General features: G+C 42.0%; 1 protein-coding gene and 1 long non-coding RNA gene across 7 annotated transcripts in view; one reads left to right on the plus strand and one right to left on the minus strand.

Moving 5' to 3' along the window:
- Positions 1–26,761, plus strand: part of CHCHD6 (coiled-coil-helix-coiled-coil-helix domain containing 6) — a 200,248-nt gene that overhangs the window by 117,833 nt on the left and 55,654 nt on the right. For 3 of the 6 annotated variants that reach the window (XM_079964598.1, XM_079964601.1, XM_079964599.1), the window contains one exon: positions 22,403–22,538. The exons of the other annotated variants lie outside the window; for them this stretch is intronic. In XM_079964598.1, the coding sequence (XP_079820724.1) occupies positions 22,403–22,538 (136 nt within the window). The remainder of the gene's footprint in view (positions 1–22,402; positions 22,539–26,761) is intronic. 6 annotated transcript variants of the gene reach the window in all.
- Positions 15,568–17,198, minus strand: LOC307209494. Its single transcript, XR_013835612.1, has 2 exons — positions 16,867–17,198; positions 15,568–15,831 (listed from the first exon to the last, which is right to left on the minus strand). It is a non-coding gene; the product is annotated as an uncharacterized lncRNA (long non-coding RNA).

Genomic DNA, 26,761 nt, shown 5'->3' on the forward strand with positions numbered 1-26,761 from the left:
GAATCTCCAAGGTATAAGAGATGATGCTTAGGGAGCTGCCATCTCAGCTCCTTGCATTGAGAGGGCTTTGATGTTTTCCTCCCAGGAAAGATCAGAAAATAATGGGCACTGAAAACCAATTAATAAAGATGAGTTGACCTCTGTAGTTTAGGAGTTACCTGCTTATCCATTCTAAGTTGGAATTTGGTTGGGAATATAACTTAAGAGAAAAAGAAAAATGCTTTGCAAGATGGAAGGTGCAGGAACTATATTGATTAGGAGATTATTTATTATTTTATAAGGAAGACCCCTGTCAGAAGACACAATGAGGCACAAATTACAAGATACACCAGCAGATTGGCTAGAACTGCATGATGCTTGACGTTTTATCCCAAAAACATCTATTAAATACCTCTATTAATCCCAAAGGCATCTTACTAAAAAGCAGGCCACCAGGACAGTAATACCATTTGAAAGGTTTACCTGGCTGTTAAGAAAAGCTTCAATGGCATGGTCTCAAAAATAAACTACCTCTAGATAGATGTTACTATGATCAGATTAAGAAATATCAAATCCATGGAAAAGACAGATATAGGCGAAATGATACACAAGAGCCCAATTTTTGGGGGGACGACACCATTATCTGTTCATACAAGTGAGAACTTTCTAAAAAATACTACAAAAGTGATGATACATTCTGGTTCAACCAGCAAGAATGATGGGGAAGGTATTAGCAGATAGTTGGAGAGGTGACAGTTCAAAAGGAACATATTGACAACTTCTACCCAGTGGTAGAAGGGTTTTGGAAAGACTTCCTAAAAGAGATTGGTGACATTACGAAGCAGCAGTGGATCCAACATTATGGCTGTTCTCTTTGTTTTCTCAGATTCTCCCCCCGCCCCCCAAGAGGTAGTTTAGTTTGTGCTTGTGGCAGCATGGCTCACCACATCCCAGCATTGCAAACATGCCTGCCTTAAAAATTGGCAGGGGAAAAGCTATTCTATGTTGTAGGAATGGAAAAGGTAACACATCAGTTTTGAATTCTTAGAGGCCAGTCACAAATTGATTATTTTTATGCAGTATGACATGATTTTGTTTCTTTTGCTGATAAGAAAGACACTGGTATGCTAATGCCACTGCAGTACACTTTTATTTGGAACAATAAGTAGAAGGCAGAACATTTTGTTATTGATCTGTTCTTCTCGGAATGCATTGGATCTCGATGCTGGATAACTAAATGGGATCTATAACGGAGCACTCTATTCTTATATGGCGTAATGGCATGCTTTGTTTTATACATTTAGAATCATAGACTGGTAGAATTGGAAGGGACTCTGAGGGTCACCTAGTCTAACCCCCAATCACGCTGGAATTTTTTTGCCCAACATGAGGCTCGAACCCATGACCATGAGATTACAAGTCTACTGGCAGAGCTATCCCATATATATATGTGGAACCTGGGACACTTTGAGCAATATGTCTCATAAAGCAGAGATGGACAGGTTTCCCATACAGGCAAACAATAATGTGGATTGCTGTAGTGTGGTAAATATCTACTACTTGGACTGCATTTGCTGCTTATTGGTGCTGACTTCTTAAAAGTCTCACTTTTGAGTTTGCTTCAACAATTGTCAACAGGCATGGGCATGTTGCTGTTCCATTAAAAAAAACCCAAACCAAACCAAGCAAACAACAACAAAAACAGAGTTGCCAACATGCTGCATATATTTGTAGAGTACATTCTCTTAAAAATAAGTTGCTGTTGGAATAAATATTTCAAAAGTTGGAAAGCAGTAATTAAGTTATGACAGCCTTTTCTTCAGTTGTCTTAGAACACAGGAAGATGATATCAAAGCCAAATATGTTTCCAGAACTATGTTTCTAGTTGGCAAGAAAGCAATAATTAGAAATATGCAGGTTCTTTGGGATTTCCTGCAGGAAGAGATTAAGATCAGTGGTTGTGTCCTATATTTCTTGTTTTTAGTTGTGCCAATATTTCCTTTATCTTCAGTGCATTCCTTTTGGGGCTTCATCCTACCCCTCCACATTTTCTTACTGGATAGGGACCAGCGGCACACATTTGTCTCTTGTATTATGAGGCATTCTTCAAAAAGTCAAGACAGCTGTTAATTCCTTCCTGGTTGTTTTAGCCAGAGTGTTTCAAGCAAGGTTTTAGAAAGCATCCTCCGCCGCACCCTGCTCTATTTGTTTTTGGCTGAAATTGTTACATGCTCCTTCTCTACTATGTGCCCCTGAACAATGCTTTCCATTTCACTTAATACCACATTGTAATTATTCTCACTTCATTGTTTTGCACTGCCAACTCATTCTTTAATTCCATCATTATATTTCCAGATGGTGCCCCACTGAGGCCTTTGTGTGGGGTTTTGGCAGTTGACTTACCGAAGATAGCTGTTACTTTGCACATCTTTCTCCTACAAAAAAAGAAGCTGCAGGTGAAAGAAATTTGGTGCAAAAAAGCTCCCCTGTTCCACTTAATTACACATATGCACCTAAAGGGCCTGAATTGGGGGTGACTAACCAGAAATGAGACCTAGGGGTCATAGTGGATAGCTTGACGAAGACATTGACCCAGTGTGCAGCAGCAGGTGGATCGTTCATAATGCTGTTATACAAATCTGTATTGTGACCACATTTAAAATACTGTCCTCAGTTCTGGTTATCTCACCTTGAAAAGGATATGGTAGAGTTGGAGAAGTTTCAGAAAAGGGCAACCAAACTGATATGGGGAGTGGAGTTTAGATAAAAGGTGAGTAAGAGGTGCTAAGATAGAAGTATGTTTATATAAAGTTATGCATGCAGGGGAGAAAGTGGAGAGAGGAATGTTTTCCTCCTTCTCTCATAACACTAAAATTTGTGGAAGCTGAATGTTGGAAGATTTGGAACAGATAAAAGAAAGGACATCTTCATACACCATATAGTTAAAGTGTGGCACTCGCTCCCACAAGAGGCAGTGATGGCCATCAACTTGGATGACTTCAAAAGAAGATTAGACAAATCCATGGAGGGATACGGCTCTCAGTGGCTACTGACCATGATTGCTGTGCTCTGCCTCCACGGTCAGGGGCAGTAGCGCTTCTGAAGACCAGTGACTAGGAGCCATAGGAGGAGAGAGGGCTCTTGTGATTGGGTCCTGCTTTTGGGTTTCTCACAGATATCTGGTCCAGAAGGCTCTTCTTATATTCTATGGGGAATGGTTATTTCCTTGTTATGAACAGGTGACTTTTACATTTGAGGGAGAAGGAAATTCTAATTTAAGATGGAATGGTGACCAAGAGTATGATCTCTGAGAGACCCGTGAGTCAGGAAGGCACAGAGTTGACTCACAGAGTTGGAAGGGACCCGAAGGTCCAACCCCCTTCAATGCAGGAATTTTTGACGAATGTGGAGGTTGAACCCACAACCCTGTGATGAAGAGTCTCATGCTCCGCTATGGACTCAGTAGGTGGTTGCCCTTAGGCAAGTCACTCTCTTTTGCCTCCACTCCCCGTGTGAATACAGCAGTAGTAATACTGGTCTACCTTGCAGAGTTGTTGTAAAGATGAATAAAGCATATGTTTGTAAAGTACTTTGAACATTCAAAAAGAGCCGTATCAATGCTTATTGTTGTTAAACAATGCCAGGGTTGGAAATCCTAGTTTTGCATCCGTGAGTGTATCCTGACTTCTGTGCACAATTTAGGCAGGGTCAAGCGAGCAAGCAGCTTGCTCCTCCCCATCCTTGAGTGAATTATTGAGATGCAAATCCGTAGGACTTAACAGGCACATCTTGTTATTGCTCATTACTTGTGAAGCGCTGTCAGCGTGCACATTTTCTTACCTTTTGACACACACCTTCACATATGGAAAGTAGTAATCTGGCACAAGGCACAATATTAAACCCTGTCTTAACCATCTGATAATACTGTTGGACTGGAGAGCACTTTACGGAAATGGCCATGCTTAAGTATTGCCTCACCATTGTCTGACTTATTCAGACTGAGAATAGCAAATGTCAGGCGTGATTAATTCTGTTATGTGCTCTTCTTTGGTAGCCAAGGAGTTCCTGGGTGCTTTTACTAACTGCCTAGGGTTCCTGATGGGTCATAGAGAACTCCACCCTGCACCTACCACAGATCATAACTTGGCTGCTGTTTACATCATCACTTTACACTTTGATTAACTTGATTTGAGTCAAAACCCTCTGGTCTTGTTGACTCTGTCTTTAGATTTTCTTCAGCTTATGAGTCACTTCTTCAAAGTGTAAACAGCAAGCTGCTGTCTCAGGATAACTTATAGTGTAACCCGGCTCTTAGAGGTCTATAGTTGACTCATTAAAATAGTGTATCCCACTGGTTTTTCCAAGATTGTACTAGTGTAAAGAGCTCACCGAATTGCCCTCTGTGTGTCTCTTGTTCCGTGGAAAAGTTGGAGCTATCTCTCAGCCTTATGCTCAGTTCACATAAACACAGCTGTTTTTACAAAAAGTGTGATAGGAAATTGATTTCCTCTCTCTCCAGTTCTAGTGTTACCACCCACTTGCCATTACTCATGGTGAATTACTAGAACGAGACCCTCATTCCTTCCCTTACATATATACATTGAAGGTGTTTCCGTTTTTTGTCACCTTCTGCCAGACACCATCTTTTATACGTGTCATTTGCTGTGTTTGGATAAGCCGGAGACACAGAATTTTCTCTGCTGTGAGCAGCAACTCCTGCTTTTCAGAAACCAAATGGCAGCATGAGTAGAAGAGGCACGAATTATGGAGGCTGTTTCCTTGGCATTGCTAAGCTTCTGTTGCATCCCTTTCCATTCATTTTCTCGTCCTCTCGACCATCTGCAGCTCTGGCACAAGTGGCCTAGTGCATTAAAGGGCTTTTTATTTCCTCTGAATGAATAATGCTAACTGGTATTTATGACAGCACTTCAACATTTCAGAGTGTTGTGCGGAACTTCACTAACAAGGCCACACAATAAAAAAATGTTCCTTTGAGGTTAGTGGACAAGTCTGGCTCTTTTTCTCTCACAAGAGAGGAAATCTGCACAGGAAAGGGGATGAACTGGTTTGTGCCAAGCGACATAGCAAAGCAGTGGTAGGTGTTTCATCCTGTGACCTCACCTGGAGGGAGGGTATCAGTATTCACCCAGAGGTGGTCAATCCACTGTGACTTGACTGTTCGTTCTCACATCTGAACTGCCGGCAGCACATTAAGAAATATCTTCCCTTCTACATTTCCTCTTTCATTCTGTGCTGGATATTACCCAGCCCTCTGTCTTTCCCAGCAAAGAGCCGCCTAGCAACAGGAGCCTTACTGATCAGAGCTTGGAAAACGAGCAGCTCTTTTGCCACCTTCCTTGTTGTGCCCTCGTTCTGCGCATGTTGTGTTGGCTTGGAGAACCACCACAAAATGCATCGCCTGCTTTATTTTATTACAAAGGCTGCGTTATTTTGTATGTGTACGTGTCAGCCAGTGGAATTAAAGGCTGGGGACTTAGATCTAGACGCACACCGCACGCTTGCACACATTCCACTGTTTAGCAAACTCTTCACATCAGTGATCATCCACAAAAGGAGATGCGTGTAAATAAAAGGCCAGTGCTCTCCACCTTTTACTTCACTCCCTGTCCTTTTCTCGCTGCTCAGAGAGCCATGACGCAGACTAGGTTTAGAGAAGACAACTTGTTAATCCCCTCCCCGCTACAGGGAATAAAATGGCATTTCATTCCAAGCTCTATTAATGCGCCCGCTCCTGGGATAAAGCGAGACTCCCAAAAGGCAGTGGCCAATTTTTTCCTCCTTCTGCATCGTCTTTGTCTTCTTTTGAGTGTTACATTTAGATTAGTGTCTGAGGATTAAATGTTTTTACAGTCTCTGAATCTGTTAAGGGGTGGCAGGGCGGGAGTGAAGGGAAAATCAGTAAGGATGCTGAGGCTTAGTGCAGGTGTTCCTGATGTATCCTCTAAAGGCTGGTTTTAAACTTTCTTTTGTGAAATTTGACACTATTGTCATTATTATTATTATTATTATTATTATTATTAATGGAAGCACCAAGAAGGAGTGTAGTGTTGGGATATGACACTTACTCTAAAGCGTAAAGCTACACAAGCATGATGGTGTTTGGAGGATTAGAAAGTTGTTAAAAGATAACTTTCCTGGGAGACCTGACTCCTTTTTATGAGCTTCTGAAGCTGTTTACCAAGAGCTCGTTGTTTGCTCGCCTGGCTGAGGGTGTTACTCACTCTGTGCACTTTTTATCAATGTTCATTTAAAGAATGCCCTTTATCTTATTGTCCCACTAGAGATCAGCCTTGAATCCAAGGCAGCGTTCCAGTGAATAGGCTGCCAGAGAGATTTACTCCATATGGGACCCCATATCTCTGAGTTCCATTTAATGATTGTAGGATCCTTAAACTTAATAGGCGTGAGTATTTAAAATTATTATGTTGGAGAAACTGGCATGTGGTATGTATCCCCATGGGCTTTTTACAGAAAGGAAAATTGCACAGACTTTTAACACACAGGCATAAGGTAAAAGGCTCCTTGATAGGTTATGAAGCTGAAAAAGTGAATTATGGCTGATTTCTACTACTGAAAAAAGTACCCTTGTGTACTACTAACCCTGCCGTGGATGGTTGAAAGAGAGAGAGAGTAGAAGAAGAATTTTGTTCTAATGTAAAATGGCTTCTTCTCATAGTGTATTTTGAGGAGGTGAGCAGTATTCTGATGGCACTGGCAGGAGGAGGTAGAGGAGGTAGTTGATAAAATCATATTTTTAGACTAACTAATGGATTGATATTTTTTTTAAGTAACATGAACTGGACATTGATGTTTGACATGTGCCAGCAAATTGGCTTTTTCCAGTGCATGTTTTTATTCAGACAAACATAGGAGTATCAATGCTGCCTTTTTATTTGATTTCGTAGAGACATTTGTAGGTTTTATTTCTGTTACATTATATCCTTTTCTATTACGTTGTTTACAACTCTGAAACTTTATATATTAGTGATCTATATAAAAATGATCTTAAACAATCAAACAAACAAAAAATTGTTCTATGGAAATTCATTTGATGGTTGCCACCATCCTGCAGCTGGAATGTCACAACTGAAAAGGAGCCTCAAGAAGTAGAGAAGCCTAAGAGTCTTAAAAGAAAAGGAAAAAACAACAACACCTCAGTAGCATTAACCAAAGTGTGTCTTGGGAAAGTGTCTTGTTAGTAAGCCTACATAACTTACTCTCCTGCCAAAAAGGCAAAACCCTTGTCTTCTGGGAGGAGTGGAGCTTACACAGAAGTACAGACAAAGGGGCTTCCTCCCTCCTCTGCCAACCTCCTTGCTCTCTGTGCTGGGCAGAGCAGGGTGTGTGTGTGTGTGTGTGTGTGTGTGTGTGTGTGTCAAATATTCTGCCCCTCCTCTGCCAACCTGCTTACTTGCCTGCAGGCAGTTCCTTCTTGCCTGTGACTGCCAGGTGAGTTCTTAAATACTAGGCTGGATGTGCATCATGTATCCAACAAGACTGCAAGGGGAGTGAAATATCTGGGAACTGTCTGATAGGAAAATAAGACTTCAGTTCACAAAGAGAAAAATATCTGCCTGTGCATACTTCAGGAAAATCAGGCTTTTCCCCAATGATATTTTATACCTTGGAAATACATACTTTGGCCACAATATGTGACCAAACTTTGAAACACAGCTAATTCCATAATATGAGCTTTACTTTTATACTTAAGTAATGGCCATTTAGGAATGAAGTAGATCTTCCTGGCCCAACCCAACCAAGGGTTATTATAGAAGGCCACAACAGGAAACAAAACACTGAGAAGGGGGTCTACTATTGCACCACCAAGAACATATTTCTGTTTGAATTGCTCAAAAACAAAGAGTATTTTTTTGCATCTTAGATGTGATAGATAACAATTTTGGGGATAGTGAGGTGGACTAGCGTGGTGTTTTCCAGTCACAGATTGTCTACCTTGAACCAGTCCCCAAGGCAGCAAAGCAATTGGATGATTTACATGTTTTATTGCTTACCTATTTTCACACTTCAGCCTCAGTCCTCAAAACGTTGCAGTGCTGCAAGCCATATTAAAACAAAGTATGCAGTTGTGCAGCACTTCAAGCACTGCAGTCTCTATATTTGGCTTCAGCGTCCCTTGAGCCTTGCAGAACTAAAGTGCTTCTCAAACACCCAGCCCATGCCGCAATAGGAATAAGTCTCTCCCCTAACGTTGCATGCTGGGATACAAATGCATGAGTGAGTACTTTGGAATCTGCACATGTTTAGTGCCTAAACATAACCCAGTCACTCTTCTGGGGAATGCTTCTCCATCCATACACAGGCATTGCCCCAGTGAAGTCTTTCTAGAAAGCATGCTCCTGCTAAACTGCTGTAATTTCCGCCTGCGCTACATGCCCTAACACCAGCTACTATTCTGAATACTTATCATCCCAGTTTGTCAAATAATACCTGCACCCTGTGTTTATACCATTGATGGGATTTGAGTTGAAGGTTGCAGCTGTAGATTACAAATGACAAAGAGGGTGCATTGTACAGTACAAAGAGGTCACTCTTATGGCACCTGATGAAGGCCACCGTGAACATGGCTTGGTAGATCTTCTGAGTTAGAGATAGACACTGTGTAAAGTAAATACATTTTGCACTGAAAAATGACATTGAAAATTGTGAAAACCACTAAGGAGAAGTGGAAGTTTACTGTGGCTCATGTAAACTAAAAAAAAATCAGACCGCACCCTCGTCCCTGTAGAATGTACAGGTTTGGAAGGTAGGCAGCAGAAAAGTAGTTTATGTTGGGAATTCTTCCTTTCAGGACTGTTTTGTAAGCTGTGTTTTAAAACCGCCCTTGTATGCTAGCCCTTCACTTTCCTGCACAGCTTTCTTCCCCCAGTGGATGCATTTTGCAGATGGGGTGTAGTTGTGGTGATGCTGAAGGTTGATGTTGAAGCTGGAATCATCGTGGGAATGCTTTCCAAAAGGAATGGCAAAATTAAAGATGTCAAAAGCAATAAGGCCTGAGAAACCTCTTGTTACCAGGGAATTAATGGACTGTTGGTTAATTAGCAGCCCAAGGCAAAGCTGAGGTAACGTTCTTAACAATTTGGTCATTAATTCAGCAATAACTGGTTTCAAGGGCATTGTTTGCTGTTTTGAACAGTAATGGTATTTATGCTTTTCAATTATACCCTCTGTTTGCATGGGTACAGTTTCTGTTACAGAGGGTGATTTTATCCCCCCACAAGGGGCAGGGTTAAAGCGGATGGAAGATCAAAGGTAAGTGATGAGGCTTTTAACAGAGAAATTTTGCTAGAAAAATTATGACTTCCTGTACAGTATCCCTGAAGATTTCCTTGTCAAGATGACATGACTTTCTTGAGTAGCTATCCCTATGGAACTGTGCAGGTGCTGTGTAATTGGCTGAATTAGAACCTATCTTTTCTTCTCAAAGAAAATAGTATCTTGGTTCTGTGATCTACTATTTCTTTCGGTCAACAAATAAAGCCTTTCAGGCTAGCCAAGAAGTATATAATCAGAAGTACCAATTATTCATTTTGGGGGATCCAGCTCAGATTTAGCACTGCTATTTGCCACTGCCTCACCCCCGCCACAAAAAAATCTAAATGTCATTAGTAAGCTTCTAGGAGTGTTGGCAAGTAAGATCTGGGATTCTGGCAGCCTGCTGCTAGGTAAAATAATGTGTGATGTATAGTTTTTGAAAGCTCTTGATTCCCCACCCCCAAATGGTAATCTTCAGTCTGATCTCAGCATGCCAAGACTTGCTGGATGTAGTGCATTTGGATTAGTTCTTCTATGTTCATCTCTTGAGCCCTGTGCTGACTTGTGAAAATGCTATTTATTTTGTGGAGAATACTCGTGCTCTAGATCCTGGTCTAGACTGGCAAAACTGAAACGTGAGAGACATTTCTAAAAGTCCAGAAGTGTAATCCACTGTGATATTACATAGTTTCTTTTCCCGTTGAAAGAGTTATCTTCCTGTATGGGCTGGGTCTGGTTGCCAAAGTCAGTGACAACAGGAGAAAAATCCTTGGACTTACCTGGGTGCAGGTACTGTTTGTTAAATTAAACAATTACGTTCTAAGTTTGTTTTTAAATGTAGATTTTCTCTCATTCCTCTCCTTCCCAAACCGATGGCCCTTTTCAATACCAGCTTCCTTTTGAGAGGAGAGTGTTGGGGGAGGCTAAATAGAAACAAGTACACAGCAGGCAGTACTAGCAGCCTGCAATCCCAAAATACAGTTTTGCCAGCCTGATACCTCTTCCCTAGAACTTTGCTGAATGGTCAGGAGTAAAGATTTTTTTTGGGGGGGAGGGGTTTCTGAGGAGAAGCTAAAAACGTTAGACTACCAATTGGCATCTGTCTGTCTCCAGAGACAATGGAAGAGTGTGCCTTCGGGGGGTAAAGTCAAACCATTGGAGAAATGCACCACCTGCTATGGCTGTAAAAACCAATACGCAAGAGGCATATTTTAATTACTTCTGGGGCAGATGAAATCATCCAGCTTTGCTGCTACAGGTGCACCATGAGGTTTCTTCTTTCAGTGGTCATTCTTCCTCTGGTCACTGCTGTGCATGAGTCACTTGACTGTCTTGTCTCCGGGTGCTGTGGTCGTCTGCCAGGGATTCCCATGCAGTAGGGATCAATGTTGCCAGCCTTCACATCAAGTTTGCAGGCATCTTTGTAACACAGAGTTGGTACGCCAACAGGCCCGGTTCCTGAAGCTCCCCATAAAGCACATCCTTGGGGATCCTGCCATCTTCCATTCTGTGTACATGACCAAGCCAGAGTAGACGTCGCTGAGACAGAAGTGTGAACTTGCTGGGAAAGTGGGCTTGGGAGAGCACATCTTTGTTTGAGACTCTGTCCTGCCATGTGATGCCCAGAATCTTCCTGATGCAGCACATGTGGAAGGTGTCCCTCCTGATGGGTGTAAGTTGCCCACGAATACATAGGTCCCCTTCCAAGGCAGTGCAGCAGATGCTCTTGTTTTATCATGCTTTGCTGGTAGGAAATGAAACTACCAGCGCAGTGCAACAATACAAGCGTGTTAGTTCAGCTAAGGGCTAGTTCATTTCACAGAAGCAAGCTTCTATATAATTTTAATTTACCAGATCAGGAACCACAGCTTAAACAGGATCCACATTGAAATGTGCATCACCTACAGATGCAGACCACCAACATGGTGTTGCATGTATATCCCAGTGGCCATCCCTCTTCTGGAGATGAGTATCCAGATACACATGAAAACCATGCAGCAAAGAGGGCATCCACCCTTAAGTATGCATTTTGAATTGTTTAATGTATCTTGCTGAGGTGAGGAGGCGGTCTATGCTTTGCCAATGGCATTTGTAGGACTAATGTTCAGTTTCATCCACAGTGACTGCAGGGCTTTTTTCAGCCAAAACTCACTGGAACTCAGTTCTGCCACCTCTCAGGTGGGTGCCATTGCCATTATAAGAGAACATGGTGAGCATCTTTTTTTCTAGAAAAATAGCACTGATGTGACTGCTCACTCCATTCCTCCTTACAAACATGTGCATCATGTTCCTATTTAGTACTCTGCCCAAAAGATGTGGTGTTGTTCCCTTTAGTTTGTGGCTTGTTAACTTGATGCATCATCCAGTGTACCTCAGCCTCTGTCATGTGTGCCTTCCCAGACACAAGTGCCAAAGTAGGCTATTGGCAATGAAAGCTTAAGCCTCAACCAAACAGTTAGTCTTCAGGATGTCTCTGCCATTTGTCTCCTTGCTTGCTATATTGTTTTTCTTCTCTTCTTTGTGGAATTTTAGCCAACTTCCTTCTGTGATTCAGACTGTTCTCTCAAACAACAAGTTTCTGACTCACTCCTATTTGACTTCCAACGTAGTTTGAGTCCATATTGTTGCTAACTTTAGGTCTCTCATCTTTGCTAGTCAGCCTTAGGAACTTACTGTTTTTGGCTTAAATAATATGTGATGCTTGTAGACCTGTAGAGAGATTCTGTTAATGCTGTTATGGCATAGAAATAAATAAGCTTCAGTTTTCTTTTCCTCTTAAGAATATAAGAATGTAGGAACCCTGCCAGTTTTGAACTGCTGCGTGAATGTCTACAGATAGGAATTTTAATTCTGTGTCAAAATGAAAATAAAGACTTTCTTGTAGCATTCAGCTTTGCTTTTATACCAACAGTGATTGCTAATGGACTCTTTTTGCCCAGTTGGGAGACTCTTGGGAAGAAGGGTGCTGACACGCTTCTATCTTTAACTTTGCATAATGAGGAACAAAAGGTTTGTCTGCTCTATAGCCTTTGTCAAGTATTATGACAAGGTCCGTTGCAGTCTCTACATTAAATTAGTGCTGAATCAAGAAGAGCTGTGAATCAAGTTTCTCTTTGAGGCTTTCTTTTTGCAACAGCTGCTGAATTTTTTACTTCCCCATTTACACTTAGCTTCCAGGTGATGCAGTCTCTTGGGAAGATATGAAAAGAGCACATTTCTAAACAGAGTTTACCTGCAGAGGTGTCTCTACCATGGAACATCAAAGTGTCTCTGAGATGCTATATACTATGCAGTGTTCTTCAACCTTGGGTCCCCAGATGTTTTTGGACTACAAGCCCACCATGTAAGTTAGCTTAGCCAATGGTCAGGAATGATGGGAGTTGTGGTTCAATAACATGTGGGGACCTGAGTTGAGAAACACTAGCATAGAGCATTCATTGTTTTGCTGTCAGAATTGCCAGTGATTAGCAGTTCATGGAAACAGTTTGGATTGTCTTCTATCTTGTCTTGCATCCAGCTAAATATTTTATGAGCCTTGTTTATAGGGCTTCACCTGCAACCTGATTTCAGTGTTAGACTCAGCCCTAGAACACTTATGTAGTCATAATGAAAGAAAGCCCCCTCATCTTTTTTTACCACTTAAGGCAGCATCACACTGATAACACTTCTTTTTTAAAAAATAATATTTATTCCAATTTTGAAGGTTACAAAAAAGACAAACAATCCAAGAGAAAAAGAAAAAAAGAAAAAGGAAAAGGAAAAGGAAAAAACACACAAATCCAACCTTTACATAACTTTCTTTCCTTTGCTTATTTCCTTGACCTCCTCACACCTCCCTTTTTTGTATTCTAGTTCATTTAGATATTTCAGCAAATCCTTTCCATCCTTGTTATTATCCTAAAAAAAAATTAACCTTGATATACTATATTTTTACATTCTCCTCTTTCACTAGTTACCAATTCATTTTTCCTTAATCCTTTATATCATTTCTGCTAAAACCACAGAACTTCATTCCAACATCCTTCTAACATTCCTTAATTTTACAATATTTCTGTAGATAAACTTTAAATTTCTTCCAATCTTCTTCCACCAACTCTTCTCCTTGGTCTCGGATTCTGCCAGTCATTTCCGCCAGTTCCATATAGTCCATCACCTCACACTGATAACACTTCTGTCATGTGCTGGGAAACAGTTTGCCAGCTTCACTTGTAGTATGCAACAAATGCATATGTCTATTTTGCCACATGTGTGGGGCAGAATTTGACCAATAATCAAACTAGTTTCACCAAATGACAAACTAGACTCATTGGCATTTGTCATGCATTGACAGTTGACACTTTTTTTCCTACCTCAAAAAGGTATTGTGTAAGAAGCGCTATGGACCAGCAGGAGACCAGTGATTGAACAAAGGGATGGGGATAGAGAGAAGGTTGCCCCCTTCCCCCAACATTGCCTAGTTGGAAATACCAGAAAGCTTCCATCTAAATGCACTCAAATGGTGAAGGAGACTTTTCTCAGTTGATTGTTCCCACAGACTTCCAAAAGCATCACCCCTATCTTGTGCACGATCTCATTACTTAATACATAATTTGTTTACCAAAACCTGGTTTTTCGTTCATGGGGTTTCCTTGTTCCTGCATATGATGTCCTTAGTTGTCCTTCACTCTGAGTGTTTATATCTTAGTACAGAATCAAGGAATTGAATGATTGGGCCCCTGAAAATCCATTAACCTTTAGGTCCCTCAGTTGATTATTTTGCTTTACTTGAAGAACGCTGTGAAGCCCTTGTCCAGTTTCAAAGTCCGGTGTCTCCCAAGGGACATCTAGACCTACATTCTAGAGCTGGCACCTACGTATTTTGAAATTCATACAGAACTTGACATCTTTTCTAAACAACAAAAATGCCTTTGACAAAATATTGGCTTTGAAAACAGTTTAGAAAACAGGCACTGATTTATTGATCATTTGTAACTGGCTACTTCTCTCCTCACCCATATGTATGAACAACACTTGCTGCAGTTCCTGCAGTGCTGAAAGACTGAGAGATGTGGGTCCTTTTGCCATGAGGTATTAGGGTACAATGCTTTCCTTTCAGTGCCCTGCTTAACTGCAGCACATGCAGTTCTAGTTTATGATTAGTTATGCTGCAAGTAGAAAAAAAGGATGTGACACTACATATGAAAACCAAGTTTCCAGCCTCTTTTCTTACGAGTGCAAGTTATGGTATTCAGGTTAATGGAGATTGAGCTCCATTTATCAGGTATACAGCTAGTGCAGTTTACAGAAGGGAGAGCTCTGACTATGTGGCAAGAGTATGCACTAAGGCATTATTAAATCCCTGCCTGTGTAAGACTCCCTTTTGCATACCACAGAGCATAACCTCCCCGTAATGAGCAATCCCACCCATAATGTTTGCCACCCCATGGCTTGTGCTCATCACAGGAGTTCCCTTCCTTGGATATGTGTCAAAACGCTGCATCCTTCAGCCACAATTAACAGCACTTCTGTAGGCTGTCCTCTACGAATCTAAATTAAAAAAGCCCTTGCTAAGTGTTCTTTCAGTCTAGCCCTCCTTTGTGCTGAACACCCTTGGGCTTTTATTCCTGATGGAGCTGGCACTTCTCTCGTCCCCCTCCCCACCCTGTCTCCTATGCCCAAATCCAAGATTTCTTTTCCATAGCAGGCAGCCTGCCAAGCACAATTGGCAGAATTTCTGGCAAGCAACTGTTGCTCTGTCTTGTGGCTGCATCTTGGCTCCTCTTCTTGTAAAACGTGGTTGCCACAAATTAGTTTTAGCCAGAAATTGCAAATACAGGCTGCCTCTGTGTATGTTGGGATGAAGCGACATGTTCTTGATTGATAGAACCATCTGACTAGCACTTCCAAATATGCAGTAGTTGGGAATTGATTGTGAAGATTCTTGCTTTCACTTCCAAGGTGCTTTGTGCTACCTCCCCGCATTTTAAATCTATGCAGCAAGACAAATCTTCTGAGAAAAATGAATGCAGCCCTTTGCTAGACTCGCCATTACCTGTCCCCACTAAGCATTCAGGAGAGGGTTAAAAAAGAGAGAGAACCTCTTCTGAGCAACTACATTGGCCCTGACTAAGATGAATGTCTAATTCACTCCCACCGTCCTTACTGCTGCCAGTAATAAAAAGCTTGCTTCACATATTCACCCCACTGCAGACGTTTCTCTTAAATTAAATATCAGGAGGACATATAATAGCATGATTCCACGCCAAGCCAATATTATCAGATTGATGTCAGCAGTGATAATAGAAGAAGGATAAGTTGATGAGATTTCGTTTATTAAATAAAGGGAATGCGTGGAGAGAGGGAGGGAGGATTTCAGGATTTGGTAACTCGGTGTATCAAAATGCAGTGAGACCACTTTTTGTTCTGTGCTTATCTCAAGGGGTGGCTGTCAGTAAGAAACCTGTAGATCCATGAAGGCACAACCTCTTTCTTATATTTAGTCACCTTTGCATCCTGCTCTTCTGCCAAGGATATCAATGTAGCATGCATGTGGTTGCCACTTTTTTATTCTTGCAACAGCTGAAAGAGCCAGATTAAGCAGAGAAAAAGCGAGTTACCTCGGGTCCCACAGTGAACTTCATTGCTAAATAGGGATTTGAACTATGTATGTCTAAATCTACATTGTTGTTGTTCTTTACTTATACCCCATCCATCTGACTGGGTTGCCCAAACCATTCTGAGTGGCCACAGTGGCTCATGATCCTATATTCCTTAAGGGCAATATAAAGCAATTACTAAATGAAGACTTAATATCTGTTTATAGAATGGCATTGCTCTGCTGAATAAAATAAAAGCAAAATCCTGATTTAGCTGACTTGGTAGCAGGAGGAAAGGAAGATTTTACCATTTAGGATCTCAATCTTCCTTTCTGCTTGATAGCAGAGAAGAAACAAAAGCATCACCAGCAGAAACGCAGGTGACCTGCACTTCTGCTTCTGAAGCTTTGTAACGAGGATTGGGATGAATAGAATGTGCCTGGTCTGACATGGATGTTTTACTTTCTCATGAGGAAATGTTAAATGGGTGGTCAGTCATTGGGTGGAAGGAAAATCCTGCCAAAAGCCCTTTCCCTTGAGAGCCATGGTGTGGGGGGCAAAAAGGTATTCCATCCAAAACTGATGTTTAGGATGTCAGCATCACTTATGACCGACACATGGATGCTGATGCCAAGATGGCCTCCAAACAGGCAAGATGGGAGCTTGAGAAAGAGTGGTCTGTTGACAGATCTGAGTTATACAAAATGGAAGGATGTGTATTACTCAACCTTAGCAGGTGTTTTACCGGCTCCTGTTAAGGGGTAAAGTAGTATAGCACATCTACACAACTAGCATCAGAATAGATTAGATGGCTCGTTGGACAGGATATTGGATTAGGTGGTTCACTGGGCACCTCCCAACTCTGATTTTATTAAAACCACACAATACTTTAGTCAGAAGGAGCTCATGGTCCTTCATTACTACATAACAATGACAAGGCCTGTTTGCAACCAAAAGAAAAATGGCTTAGTAGCTTCCATGCCTACGGAGGACAGAATGAAGCCACAAGTTTACATACCGGTATGTCTGGCAGGTGAATGTTTGCTTGATTTTCTGATGAGTTGCAATCAGAAGGTAGAGGCACTACAGCAGGGGGATGTCAAGCTCAGGAACTGGAACAGTCCTTCATCCTTTTGCCATCACTCCCCTTATTACTGTGAAGTGGCTTAGATGTTGGAATATGTTGAATGTAGGAAGACTATGAGTCTCTCTCAACAACCTTAACTGCCATGTTCTATACGGAGTCTGCAAGACTCTACAGGAGACCAGAAAGGACAAACTAGAAACTTGCAAAGCAGAAACTCCCTTCGTGACTGCAACAGATGTAAAGTTATCAGCATTACAAATAAAATATAATGTTCCCATAGATGTCCCCCTGCTTCATGTTGCAGTAGTAAGCCCTTAAGGCTGCAGAAGCACATGATGACTGAAGCAAGGGCTTGCATTCCAGTGCTGCCCTTCTGCCACTGCAGCTTCGGCTAGCGCAGCTGAAAGCACCTCTTCTCCCTGTAACCCCCTGCACACCCTCAAAATCTCCTCCAGAAGTTTGGAGGACACTCTGGAATAGATGTTGAGGGTGCCTTGGAAGAGAAGGGAGAAATTCTGTTGCACAAACTCAGCGCATGTAGTGTTGGATACAATCCAAAGTTTCTGCCACACAAAAGTCATAGTAAGCTAGGTAAGCTTTAAAAAAGACATTCCAGCTTTTAATGACTGTCTTAAGCATGGGTAGGCAAACTAGGGGCTGGATCCGGCCCAATCGCCTTCTAAATCTGGCCCGCGTACGGTCTGGGAACCAGCGTGTTTTTACATGAGTAGAAAGTGTCTTTTTATTTTAAATGCATATATGGTTATTTGTGGGGCATAGGAATTCGTCCATTCCCCCTCCCCCTCCCCCCCCCAAATATAGTCCGGCCCACCACATGGTCTGAAAAAGTTTGCTGACCCCTGGTCTTAAGTTTCCAAGCACAAAATGTCAGAGGACTGAATACTCTGGGTGAAAGAGCTCTCAGAAGGAGAGAGGGAGGGTAGGAGAGAGAGAGATTTACTTCTGGTTGAAGCTTATCTCTCTTGGATAACAGGCGGGTGAAGCCCAGGCTAAGAGCAAAAAAAGAACCATTTGTATCTTACAGATTATCAGGCTAGATCACAAATCAGATGGTTATAGAATAGGGGCAGTATCATTGACCTTGACATTAAACATCACATTCCTAGCTTCTCTTGAAGTTATAAAATGTTCTGCTAGATTTTTAAAACAAACTTTCTGAGTTAAAAACCTAATTTTAAGAGTCTTAACTTTCCCAATGAATTGAGGGATTTTGTGGTATTTCCTGACCTAGTTCTGTTTGGTATTGTTTCCAGGGGGCTCATTCGGATGATTAGAACGATATTAAAATTTCAGTGACAGAACAAAATGCCAACCTTATGAGTTTCTGAAGCTCCTTGTTAAGTTCTTTCCTGTTCCAAGGTTCTGGAAGGTATTTCATAGTATTTTATCCCTGTGGAAAAAGATGAGCTCCCTCCAGTTTTGGGGGGCTGCTGCTTAGGGGTGACCTCCCACCCACCTTACAGTTCTAAGTTTGTTACTGTTCCTTTCCTAGTGATCCCTACAATGGAATTCACATTCGCAGCTGCCACACTCTGGGTTGACGTATTCATCAAGCTATCTACTATAACCCCAAGGTTTCATTCCTGGTCAGTCACCACCAGCTCAGACCCCATGAGCGTATGTGTAAAATTAAGATTTGTTTTGCCCCACCATGTCTCGCTTTACACTTGTTTCCACTGAATTACATTTACCATTTTGCTGCCCATTCACTCAGGGTACGTCTACACCTCAGCTTGTCCTGCTGCTTCCCCCCCAGGAAAACCTGCTTTTTACCACTGAATCAGAGCAAACATTCAACATTAAAGAGTGGGTTTTCCCAGGGAAAGTGGCAGGATCTGTGCTTTCTCGGTGCGGGACAAGTGTGGACGAGCCGCCAGTTTGGAAAGGTCCTTTGGAGCTCTTTGCAATCTCTGTTTTAAAAACCCTGAATAATCGGGTATCTACTGCAATCTTGGCCATTTTACTGCTCACCCCTAGCTCTAGATAGTTTGTGAATAAGTTTCAAAGCACATGTCCTAATATTGATGCTTGGGTGGGTCCACCTTCTGCATCCCTCCATCTGAAATACAGTGGTACCTCTGGTTAAGAACTTAATTCGTTCTGGAGGTCTGTTCTTAACCTGAAACTGTACTTAACCTGAGGTACTACTTTAGCTAATGGGACCTGCCGCTGCGCCACCACCGCGTGATTTCTGTTCTCATCCTGAAGAAAAGTTCTTAACCTGAGGTACTACAGTGGTGCCTCGCAAGACGAAAAGAATCCGTTCTGCGATTCTCTTCGTCTATCGGTTTTTTCGTCTTGCGAAGCAAGCCCATTAGTGGCTTAGCGGATTAGCGCTATTAGCGGATTAGCGCTATTAGCGGCTTAGCGGCTTTTAGCGGCTTAGCGGATAAGCAGATAAGCGGCTTAGCGGCTTAGAAAAAGGGGGGGAAGGGGGAAAAGTCGGAAAAACTCGCAAGACATTTTCGCCTTGCGAAGCAAGCCCATAGGAAATTCGTTTTGCGAAGCACCTCCAAAACGGAAAACCCTTTCGTCTAGCGGGTTTTTCGTCTTGCGAGGCATTCGTCTTGCGGGGCACCACTGTACTTCCGGGTTAGTAGAGTCTGTAACCTGAAGCGTTTGTAACCCGAGGTACCACTGTACACTAATATCAACTGGATCACCTCCATCTATATTCTTGTTTATGGTCTCAAAAGAGCTGTAATGTGTCAGCGGGACAGGACTTGCCATTGCGGAAGCTTTGCTGGCTCTGCTTCAGGGTTTTGTTTTGTTTTTTTAAAAATATATTATTAAATAGTTATTTATACCCCACCTTTTTCCCTGACAGAGACTCAAGTCAGCTTACAGATAATATAGGAACAGGAAGGCTAGTTCTTCTATATGCGTGGTTGTTTTATATTTGTTTTTTTTTTTAATAATATTTATTAAAGATTTTCAAATATGAAAAAAAAGAGAAAAACATCCAAATTTAAAACCTTATTTTCATTGGCATCTTTCCAGGACTTCCCCTCCCCTCCCCCTCTTGTATTCCAATTCTTTCAAATAAATTCAACAAATTCTTACCCCAAGTTTTAAACTTATTATCATTGACCCAATTTAAAAATATTTTCCCATCCCCTAAAATCGACCTGTTCCCTTCCACGAGTTCCCCTCTTTAATATGCAATACAGATTAGAATAAAAAATATAAAAAAAAGAATAAAATGTAATTTAACACCCTTTGGATTCCAAATTTCCCTACCCCCTTTCCCGGTTGCGTTCCCAATGTCCATCAGTGTCTACTGTCGTCCTGGAGCTCCCACATCTAAACCATAGTCCTTCACCAGTCCACTTTGCCGTCTTTTTAATAGTCTTTGCCGTCTTTTGGTCATCTTTAATTTCGAATGTCCAATCTTGGAAGGAGTCTGTCTCAAAAAGGTCCATTTTTTCCAACCAGATCTTTGTATTTAAGAGTAAAACCTCCAATTTTATTCCTTTAGACCTTTCAAATCTGGATGTCCCAAATGTTCCCACTTCCACCTTTGTCCAGTTCTTGTTATTCTTGTTGTTCTTGTTGATCTCTCTCCTCCTTCCCCCCCCCCCCCGGTTCTTCTGCACAAATGTTCTAATTCCAAAAGCTTCTAATTCCTCTACAGAGGCTTTGTTATTCAGGAACAAGACAGTACGTCGAGTCCCTTCCATTCTTCAATAGATAAATCTATTGTCTCCTTTAGTGTATAGACCTCTGTAGACAAAATAATGTTCCACTTCTGCAGTTTCCCAGGAGATAAAAAGTCCTATTCAAATTCCATAGCAACAATACTTGTAGTGTCCCACAGCTCCTCTAGAGGGGTTATAATAACTCAGTTTCCTTCCACATCACACCCAACAGTCCAAGTAACTTGTTATTCCTTGTTTTAAACAATTTATATCCAATTTGTAATAAATGTAACCGGCAAAGTCCTCGTAACAAAGTTCTCTTTTTGTTCTTCCACTTTGACAGCTCCTTTGACAGCTGTCAAGACCTCTATTTCTCCTCTCCCGGCGCTCTCACGGATCGCTCCCGGGGTTCCCGGGGGGGGGGGTTGCATTTTAATTCACATTCCACTTTTCTCCTCCAGCCCAGTCTTATAATTTTCCATCGCGAAATTGATAACTTTATCAAAATAAGGTTGCGCTCGATCTTAGTTGTCAAATCCTTTGCTTTAACTCCTCTACAACAGGGGGGAGGCTGTCTTCCTTTTTGCACCTCCCCCGCTCGCTCCGAATTTAAAAAATTTTTTTCCCCTTTTTAATCCGAGTTCCAATTACTCACGGGTTATTCTTTTAAGTCCAAATTTTCAATAGAAGAAGTCAGCGCTCTCCGTCGAATGGCATGCGGCTTCGCTCAGCAGGGGAAGCGGAGGACTCATAGCACCCCCCCCGTCACCCGCTCCGCAGCCTTTAAAAAGGCTCCTTCGCGGGTCGGGGGGGCAAACGGTGCCCGTCGAGTCACCATGCCCATGGGTTTCAGCGCCCATGGTTTTTGAGGGTCCCCGCGTCGCCGGTGTGGTAGAACCCAGCCCCTGCTGAGCAGGCTCCCTCCGGAGCTCGGAGGGAGTCCGCCATTCGGCGATGGCGCCAACCCGGAAGTCCCGGTTGTTTTATATTTGACTAATCTTTCCGCTAGTTTTCTGTGGCATGCATTAAACTAACTGACCTGCAATTTCCTGAATCCCTCCCCCCTCCCCCCCCCCCCGGATCCCTTTTGGAAAAAACATTGGCTACTGTCTAGGCCTCAGATATGGAGGCTTACCTGAGGGACAAGTTACCTGTTTTTGTTAGATCAGCAATTTCAGCTTTGAGTTCTCTCTGCTGCTTATGATGTCGCATTGGGACAGTAGCATGTCCACTCAGGAATCTGACACCCTTTTGTACGATAGAATCTTTTTTGGGGGGTTCTCTTATTTATCAAGGGGAAGGGATTAGCAATGTAAGTGTATGTGAACATATGAAGCTGCTTATACTGAGTTGGACTACCGGTCCTTTCTATCTTGGTAGCAGGTCTGTTCTGCCTGCTGCTTCTCTCTAGCCTAAGTTCTCTGGCAGAAGCCTTCCCAGTTCCAGAAAATTCTTTTAAACTGCAGATGTCGGGGACTAAACCTGGGTCCTTCTCTGTTGCAAAGTGTGGTATGTGCTCTGCCACTGAGCTATGGCCCTTCTGTAACCTGGTATGTATATGGAGGAGGAGGAAGAGACATGTTGCTCATCACTGCTATGGACATAGGCACTCCAGAGCTTGAACCAGGGATCTCCAGGTCTGAAGCTAGGGCCTAGCCAGTGAGCCTGCTGCAGGTTAAAAAGAGGGAACTCTGGATTGTCCAGAGTGAGGCCGAACCAATGGCACTTGCATCACCAGCACCATTTTTTGGGTTGCACTGATGAGCTGGGACAGTCACAAGGCTCTCTTTCTTTCTTTGTTCCTACAGGCGGAGAAACACACAACCTATATGTGCGAACCTTCAGGCAGCAATCCTGACATGCTACGGTGAAAACAAACACCAAGTCCTCAACTGTTCAGAGTTGGTCAAGGAGTATCAGCGTTGTGTTAGGCTAGCACAAAAGGTAACTACATTTTCCCTGCCAGATTCACTTTTACTCCAGGTGAATATTCTTTTCTCATTTCTGGTGTGGGCATGGTCAATCAGAAGGCCTTTCCCCGAGCCAAATCTTCCTGCAGCTCCAAGCACTGATAATTGGAGGGTTGGTTTACATACTGGATATGGTTGCATACAAATTAAACCATAATTTAGAATAAATTATGGTTTAATATACAGATATGCTTTGCTTTCCCCCTATTCCTGCCTTTGCCCAGTGGGGGTGGGGGAATAAACCCCGAGTCACTTATTCCAGTGTGTTTGGACGAAGTAAATCACAAGCCCGGGTTAGTATGTGGTTTGTTTTGCTCTCGTTTCCTCCCTTCTGTGGTGCAATCAGAAGTAGGAGAGGAGCAAAGCACTTGTGCACATTAAACTATAGTTTAAAATAAACCAGTTTAAGCGTTTCATGCAGACTACTGGGTCACTGTAGTCAATCACATGAAAGCTTGAGGTACTGAAAGTATTGGCTGTCACAGAGAACTGCTTTCTTTCATGGAATAAGCTGCTGATAGCAAGCTCGTATTATTAATAGCTTCTGTACCGCTCTGAAACTTAATAAGTCTTGTTCTGTCCATCCTTACAGTAGCCCTTTGAAGTAAATTAAGCCAAGAAGGTACATACTCAGTAAGCTTCACATTTGCTCTTTAATTTTGGCCTGGAACCAAAATCAGTACTTCATTTGCTGCTTAAAGTTATAACCTGTTCATTTGATAATTTCTACTTTGAATGGTTTTGGCAAATTGGCCAACATTTGATATTATTAAACCAGCTGCTATTGGGTTTTGCTTGGACTTGTCCATTCTTCAACATGCCCTTTATCTTCCAAACACACAGTTTCCATATATATATATATTAGAACACAGCATTGTTTTCTGCATCAGCTTTGGTACTCCATAATAGTCTCTGTGTCTCCAAAGGGAATGGGTCTTTTTGCTGTTGCTGAGATAATAAAATATCCTTTAATAAAGACCAAATGGTTTGCTTCTTAGGATGATATGAGTTTCCAATTATGCAACTTTACCCACAGAGCCAACAACCTTCTGGTTTTATGAGGGAACTGGACATTATATTAGGCATGGACTTATGCTGAAAAAACCAGCTCATTGTCATGGGGGATTGATTTTAAATCAAGCTTTAAATCATGGCTTAAACTACCAAGAAAAAAGACCAATTTAAATTATCAGTTTAAATCAAATTTCCCATTTTGAAACTCATTCATTTTTAATGGGGGTTTTAACAATTAATACACACGGCAACCAAATGGAACTAGTAACATAAAGCCATGAAGCCACACACCTAAAGTATATCTGTTTATAGATTAGGCATTGTGCACTTCCAAGGAGATCACATACTTGAAGACTATGCTTTCAATCCTATGCACTCTTATTGAAAATACGTCTCGCTGAATAAAATGAAACTTGCTTTCAAGTAAACATGCACAACATTGAGATCTACCTGGGGTCTAGAAGCAACGCTATTGAGCAAAATAGTGTTTTTCCATGAGGTGGAATGTCTATGCTGTTTGGTAAATCACAAATATAAATATTTCAGAACTCAACACCTTCTGAATCTCTGGTATTTTGATGTAAAATTGGAATGCAATGGGTACAAGGAGGAATCACACCAATTCTAGTACCTGCTATGGCTTGTCAGCTTCTGACTTGCAGTATCAAGCTATAATATAAATCATTAATTAAAGAATCAGGATATCATATCAGTTTGCTTCTGGTTTTTATTAGCCACAGTTTGAAAACACAAAACTGGGACTTATATGTTGGCCTTAAGTTTGAATTTCATATTAAACCATTTAATTTTAAAGAAACATATGAAAGCTGAAATTTAAAAGAATAATTTAATTTTTTTAAGTTACTGGTTTTTAACCACCATGTCCCATGTCATGAGCTTCGCTCGCTCCCCACATGCACAATATCACCCTGTGTTTGCCCTGATTATGTGTGCTTCACTGCTCCCACAATCAAATGATGTGGAGCGGGGTGGAGAAACACAGCAATTATGTCATGGTGTGGGTAAGTGATATTACACTGTGAACAGGAGGACTATTTATCATATATGGCAGGCATGGCCAAACCTGGCCCTCCAGATGTTTTGGGACTACAACTCCCATCATTCCTAGCTAACAGGACCAGTGGTCAGGGATGATGGGAATTGTAGTCCCAAAACAGCTGGAGGACTGAGTTTGGCCACGCCTGATATAAAGTATGCTTAAAGCATTGTTATAAAGAGCTGATTTGTTAAGCTAGCCAGAGTTTGTTCTGGACTAAGGTTCATGGTTCACATATAACACCAAGCCAAAATTCTTTAAAAGTGAAAACTAAACTTGGCAGAAGTCCTCCCAGCTGTACAGGAAGAGAAGAGGGGAGGCGATTCTAGTCCAATTTGTGCTTCAGTTCATTGAGGCCCAGTTACTAACATGACATGCAAAGATGGGCATTGGGTCCCAGAATTCTGGGAGCCTTGGCAATAAGCTTAGTTATTTTCAGATGCCACAGGACTCCTTATCTTTTGGGAAATTGATTGCCTTTGCTAGCATTCTCGTGATACATGAACTTTGCCTCCTATGCATGGTGATATAAGTGTCTTTTGGTTTTGTATCCACAAACGAGGTAGGTGTCCTGATCTCATATCCTCCACTCCAGCACAGCTGAAAAATGCTTGCAGTGCTATGCACATACTGAAAGGTGCATGTGTTTTCCCAATGCAAAGATTAATTTCTCAGTCAGAAAAAAAATGCATATGATGTGATCCTGAGAGTAGATGTTTCAAAATTAGACTGGAGGATTCAGTGTCTCAGTTCCAGTGCAGAGACACAGCCAAAGCAATCTTCATTCATATTCCCATATCAAATAGTCATAGTAAAAGCCTGGGATGGATTAGCCTGAAATTGACCTTATTTGGGGCACTTTGGCTTGCATAGGCCAGGAGCACAGAATGTATCTCCCATAAGCATTACAATAATCTCAGGCTGGTGAAGGATTTAAAATATTCTGTGAAGTTTCCAGTGTGCAGGAGAAGAAAGGTTTATAGCATAATCTGATTTGGTGTATGATGGCAGGCTGACCAAGCATTTCCTTGGATCCTGTCATGGATCATGGGACTTCAGCTTTACAAAGGAGAGACATGTGCTTGCAGGCAGGTTCAGGTGATTTCGTTGGGGTGGGGGCAGTCACATGACAGGGAGAGAGGCTCAGGGTGTCTGAAGAGAACCTTTTTCCTTTCCATTAAATTTGTGAGAGGTGGGGGGAGCTGTATGCCTGATTTAAGTATAACATGAAGCAAACTGCCAACCAGCTCCCCGAAGAAGCCCCTACAGAAGGAGATGGGGAAATTGTCAGGATATATTAGCTCAAATGCTGTTGCAAGTCCTGGTGGATTTCCCCCCTTCCTGTTTACAAAGAAGGTCTTTGTATGTCTGCAAATCAGCAAGGTTAAGGCTGCCAGGGAAAGGGCTTTTCTCTGGTATCTTCTGAAGTCCCCAGCTCCCCAAACGTGTGCTTTTCTTTTTCTTCCATGACTTTAAAGTAAAGCAGGCTCTGCACTGCTGCTGAACAATCCTTTCCCCCCAAGCAGAACTCGCCTCATCCCTTGCCAAACCTCCGATATGCAAGCCTTCGCTCCTGTAAATCAGGCTTGTAGCCTCCCCCCACTTTCTCTTTTGGAAGTATATCTTTAGCAAATGCATTTACCAATACATCTTTATAGCACACAGTACAGGAGGAATGTGATTACCAAAGAAGACAGATTGCATTAAACTTCTGCATATTCGCAGGCTGCCGCTCCAACCCATTTGAGAAAGGGGGCTGGGAAGCTGCCAGCCAGCCTGAAGCCCCAACCTGACATTATTATAGAGTAAATTGGAAGCTGAGTGACTGGTAACAGCAGAGGGCACTGAAATATCCTATTAACTTGAAGGGGACACACACACACACACACACACACACACACACACACACATACACACACTTCAACTCCTAGGCTAGGCTAGTTCATGTACCATAAAACCTTAGTGGCAACTATTGAGCAGGTAACTGGGTGAGATCAGATACATTCTTTGCAGGGATGCCACAAAAGACCACGAAATTCAGAGCTGAACACACAACCTGCCATTTCAAGGAGCCAAAAATATGCCATGAATTCCTTCTTTTCTCCTACTATTCAGAAACTTGTGGC

This window comes from Podarcis cretensis (assembly GCF_951804945.1).
Source record: "Podarcis cretensis genome assembly, chromosome: 2".
In the NCBI taxonomy this organism is placed as follows: Eukaryota; Metazoa; Chordata; class Lepidosauria; order Squamata; family Lacertidae; genus Podarcis; species Podarcis cretensis.